General features: G+C 29.8%; 1 protein-coding gene across 1 annotated transcript; it reads left to right on the forward strand.

Annotated features, from left to right (window-relative positions):
* The first annotated feature begins 411 nt into the window (after positions 1 to 411).
* Positions 412 to 1,498, forward strand: LOC129963417 (probable dimethyladenosine transferase). Its single transcript, XM_056077771.1, has one exon. The coding sequence runs from the start codon at positions 493 to 495 to the stop codon at positions 1,405 to 1,407; it is 915 nt and encodes a 304-aa protein (XP_055933746.1). The 5' UTR covers positions 412 to 492; the 3' UTR covers positions 1,408 to 1,498.
* The last annotated feature ends 3,020 nt before the right edge of the window (positions 1,499 to 4,518 follow it).

Raw genomic sequence — 4,518 nt, forward strand, 5'->3', positions numbered from 1 at the left:
TCGAATAAAATCATGCTGCCAAATTTTTGAGTCATAAACAGCTAAAGCGAATAACAACTGTAAAGTAAATCAGAATTTCCTTGAGAAAATTGGAAGAAAAAAGTTTAATACTCTTTAGAAATCTAGAGTTTTATAATATTTTAATGAATTTAAACTTTCCTTTTTTAAAAAAATATTATCGCATTCACACACACATATATATATATATATTATTGATTAAAATTTTTGTTGGATTTGTTAAAAGGGATTGTGAGTGAAGTACTAGAAATATTTCTATTTTCTAATATTAGTACTTTAACAAAGCTTTTTGCATTAATTGTTACTACACTTTGAAAACACTTGCTGCAGTAAAACAAAAAATATATATATGCATATAGTTTAGTTGCAACTGTAACTGTCATAGAATGGAAACACGTGAAATCTTGTTGTTGAACGGAAAGAGTGAAGTAATTTCTTACAGCTGAAAACGTGAAAAATTTATAAGTACCGAAAATGTCTAAAGTAAAAAGGAACAAAAGAAATCAAGAAGTGATTGAGAAGCAAGGATTACGTTTCAATACTTCTTTGGGGCAGCATATTCTTAAAAATCCTTTGGTCATCAATAGCATGATTGAAAAGGCAGCTTTGCGATCCACAGATGTTGTTCTCGAAGTTGGTCCTGGCACAGGGAATATGACAGTCAAAATGTTGCCACTGGTTAAAAAAGTTATAGCATGTGAAATTGACACTAGAATGGTTGCTGAACTTCAGAAGCGTGTTCAGGGTACTCCCATGCAGTACAAATTAGAGATATTGGTTGGTGATGTCCTAAAATCTAATTTGCCTTTTTTTGACATTTGTGTTGCTAATTTGCCTTATAAAATTTCTTCTCCCTTTGTTTTCAAATTGTTGTTGCACCGTCCTTTTTTCCGATGCGCGGTTTTGATGTTTCAGAAAGAATTTGCTGATCGTTTAGTCGCAAAACCAGGAAGCAAGATGTACTGTCGATTATCTGTAAATACGCAGCTCCTAGCTCGTGTAGATATTCTGATGAAGGTGGGCAAGAATAATTTCCGACCTCCTCCTAAAGTGGAATCGACTGTTATACGTTTGGAACCTCGCAATCCGCCTCCTCCAATCAATTTCAAAGAATGGGATGGACTGCTTCGAATATTATTTGTGAGAAAAAATAAGACTTTGAGTGCTTCCTTTAAACATACTGCTGTGCTGGAAATGATGGAGCAAAATTATAAAACTTACTGCTCTGTAAAAAATATTGAAATCCCAAAAGACTTTAATATCAAAGAAAAGATAGAGGAAGTCTTAAACACTGCTGATTTTAGTCAAAAAAGACCTAGAACTATGGATATTGATGATTTCTTGCTTCTAATGCATGAATTCAATTCTAAAGGTCTACATTTCTCGTAACAATGTATAAGTGTTTTGATTGGAAATGCTTCATATTATATATATTAATATATTGTGTATAACATAAACAGTTCACTTAATTAAAATAATCAAAACAATAATTCTTTTTTATTTCCTTGTTCACAAAATTGCATTACTTTTTTTAATTGGAATTTAATTCATTGGAAATCTAATTTTATGGATTATTAATTAACTCAAGTATGAGTAGAATTACAAATTAAATGTCTTAGTTGTTGAAATACAAAGTATTACTTTTTATCAGTCATTGTCATTTATATTTTGATAAATTATATAGGTTATCTGAAATTAGTTTTCCTATTTTAGCTTATTTTAATGAACCCACAATTAACTTTTAATTCTCCGCCCTTTGAAATATAAATAATTTAAAATCCAAATTGCCGAAAGTAATGACAATAGAAGATGGTCACTTCCCTCTTCCTTCTTGCATTTAAGTTTTGTTTATATCGTGGGGGTTCTGTATCACATCTTTTATGATATATCATAAAGTTGAATCAATTGAAGAGTTTTCATGTTAAGAATTATTAATCCAGATAGCTCACCATAAACACTCAATGTATCATTAAAATTGGAGATAATTTTTTATTTTATTAAACTGAGATGAATTTTATTTTTGGTTTTATTTATTAGTATCTAGAGAGAATAAAACTTCCAATGTTGAAAACTTATTAAGATATACTGTTCTGTTTGAATTAATTATATCAAATGGAATTTTTTTTTTTTTTTTCTAAAACTTTAGATTTTAATCATTACATACCTTAAGTACACTGAAATCTATATTAGTATGAAGTATGACCTCCTTTAGCAGAAATGACCGCTTGGCATTGACTCCACTAGTATAGTGCACATGTTGTTGACTTCATCATTGTGGAACCAGCTTGTATAGCAGTTTTTTATCATTTTTTCTGTTATTGTCAGATCCATCTTAGTTAAATGAATCTTGAAAATATGCCATAAATTCTTAATGGGATTTAGATTTGGTTAATTACCAGGCCAAGCGAGCACTTTTATTTTCACGCTTAAAAGTATGGACCAATTTTGAAGTGTGACAAGGGACCAAGTCATGTTGAAATGTTTCCATGAATGGAACATTCCTACGGCATAATGTTTCAATGTATTTGACAGAATTCATCATTCTTTAAGAGGAACTAAGTTTCCAGTGCCATTTGTTGTGGAAAAAACCCAAATCATATGTTTAGAAAGGTGTTTACAGTCTGTTGGATGTGATCTGGTTTTGAAGTGTCACTTTCACTTTGTCTAACTACACTTGATTTACATCCTTGCCCAAATAAATGTGTTTCATCACTGAAAATTACGTTCTTCCAGTCATTAACAGTCAATTGTTGATAGTTTTTGGCCTATGCTAAACATTTTTTTTACATCATTTTCTGAGTTATTGTTTTTCCCTTGGTTTTGTTCTCTTACAGCCAATTTCCAGAAATTTTTTCTGTACAGTTGAGGTAATCACTTCAACACCATAATCCAATAAAACCCTTCAAAGGTTTTTCATTCACATTTCTAAGGGTTATGATGTTTGTCCAATAATCTATTAATCTTGGCATTTTGTCTGTGCTAATTACAAACAGAACTGCAATTTCTTTTATGCATCTGATAGTTACCTAGCTTTATTTTTATATCCTAATTTTTTTGCACAGTATTTCATATAATTGTTCATATTTAATTGCATATGTTCTATAATTTCATCAGTCAAATACAGTTTTAAATATCATGTAACTGAAGAATCTGTTGGTAAATTATGGATTGGACCTGTGAGCAAATCAGATTTTGGAATGGAAATATTTTGATTTTCTATCAAATTTGATTCCCATTCAGTAATTTTTTCCACACTATTATTTTAACAAACTTTAATAGATTCTTCATTATTAGTATTACCTAGCAAACTAGAAAGATTTTCATCTTGAAAAGAATTTGAAGTATCAAATTCGTCATTTAAATCTAAATCAGATTCACCTGTAGCATCAAACTATATTTTATTAATTTCTCCTTAAAACCTTCCAGTATTCAAGGCATTTTAGCAGGAAAGTTTAGTAGTTAACCATCCGAAAGCTTAATGTAAATTAAGCATCTGCTCAAACACTTTCTGGAGACAATAGTGACAATTGGAGGGGAAGCAATAATTGTTAAAAAGATAAGATCACTCTGTACTATTCTATTTTGGGATCTTTTATAAAGTGGCAGGAACTAAACATGACATTTTGGCCATTGTGTGGATGTTTGAATGGCCAGCCAGAAAGTTAAAGTTACACTGCAACATATTATTTTTCAGCTCGTATTTTTGATTTTCGGATCTATATTGTCTCTTATTCAAATAATGAATTTGCAATAAAGGAGTAGGGATTAAATGAAATTATAACCCAAAAGTTGGAAATGTTTCTTTTGAGTGAATGTAAAATAAGGGAAAGTAGGACAGTTTAAGGGAAGAAGAGATTAGGCTCTTAATGCTAAAAGGTTCTTCGTTATTTGTCACTCAAAGAATTAATAACAAGTACTTAGTGGAATAGCTAAGCCTTTGGATTTGGAAATTTTCCAACACAGATACTTCTTATTTATTAATACTTTTCTAATTTTTTGTTTGTCTGTTTTACTCTGGTGTTAAAGTTCCTCTTTCATTACTCATTATGTGTACAGAATAAAATTAACACATTTTTATTTTTTGCTTGCAAAATGCCATAAAATTCTTGATAACAGGGCATTTGTTAGATACTTTAAAAGAGATGAATGTAACTACCAGCTTTGTTATATCTCTTGTGGACGAGCCCTCACCATCTTCATATTGAATGAGCAATTTATTTTTGATGAGTGTTTATCACATATAAACTGCCTTATTAACCATACATGCAAGAACTGTTTATAATAACAGATAAAAGAAAAGCTAGGAAAGCCTTTATTTTTTCATTATTGTAAAATTTTAGAATGTTACTGTAAATTTCATACATAATTTAAGAATATTTTCTGTTTCCTTATAAAAATTATTTTGCTCTAATTGTATTTGATGTCTATGAAATTAATTATTATAAGTGCATTGAAATGTAGATTTATGCATTGCAATGTGAATTATCTACTACAAAATTG

This window comes from Argiope bruennichi, chromosome 3, assembly GCF_947563725.1.
Source record: "Argiope bruennichi chromosome 3, qqArgBrue1.1, whole genome shotgun sequence".
NCBI classification, from domain to species: Eukaryota; Metazoa; Arthropoda; class Arachnida; order Araneae; family Araneidae; genus Argiope; species Argiope bruennichi.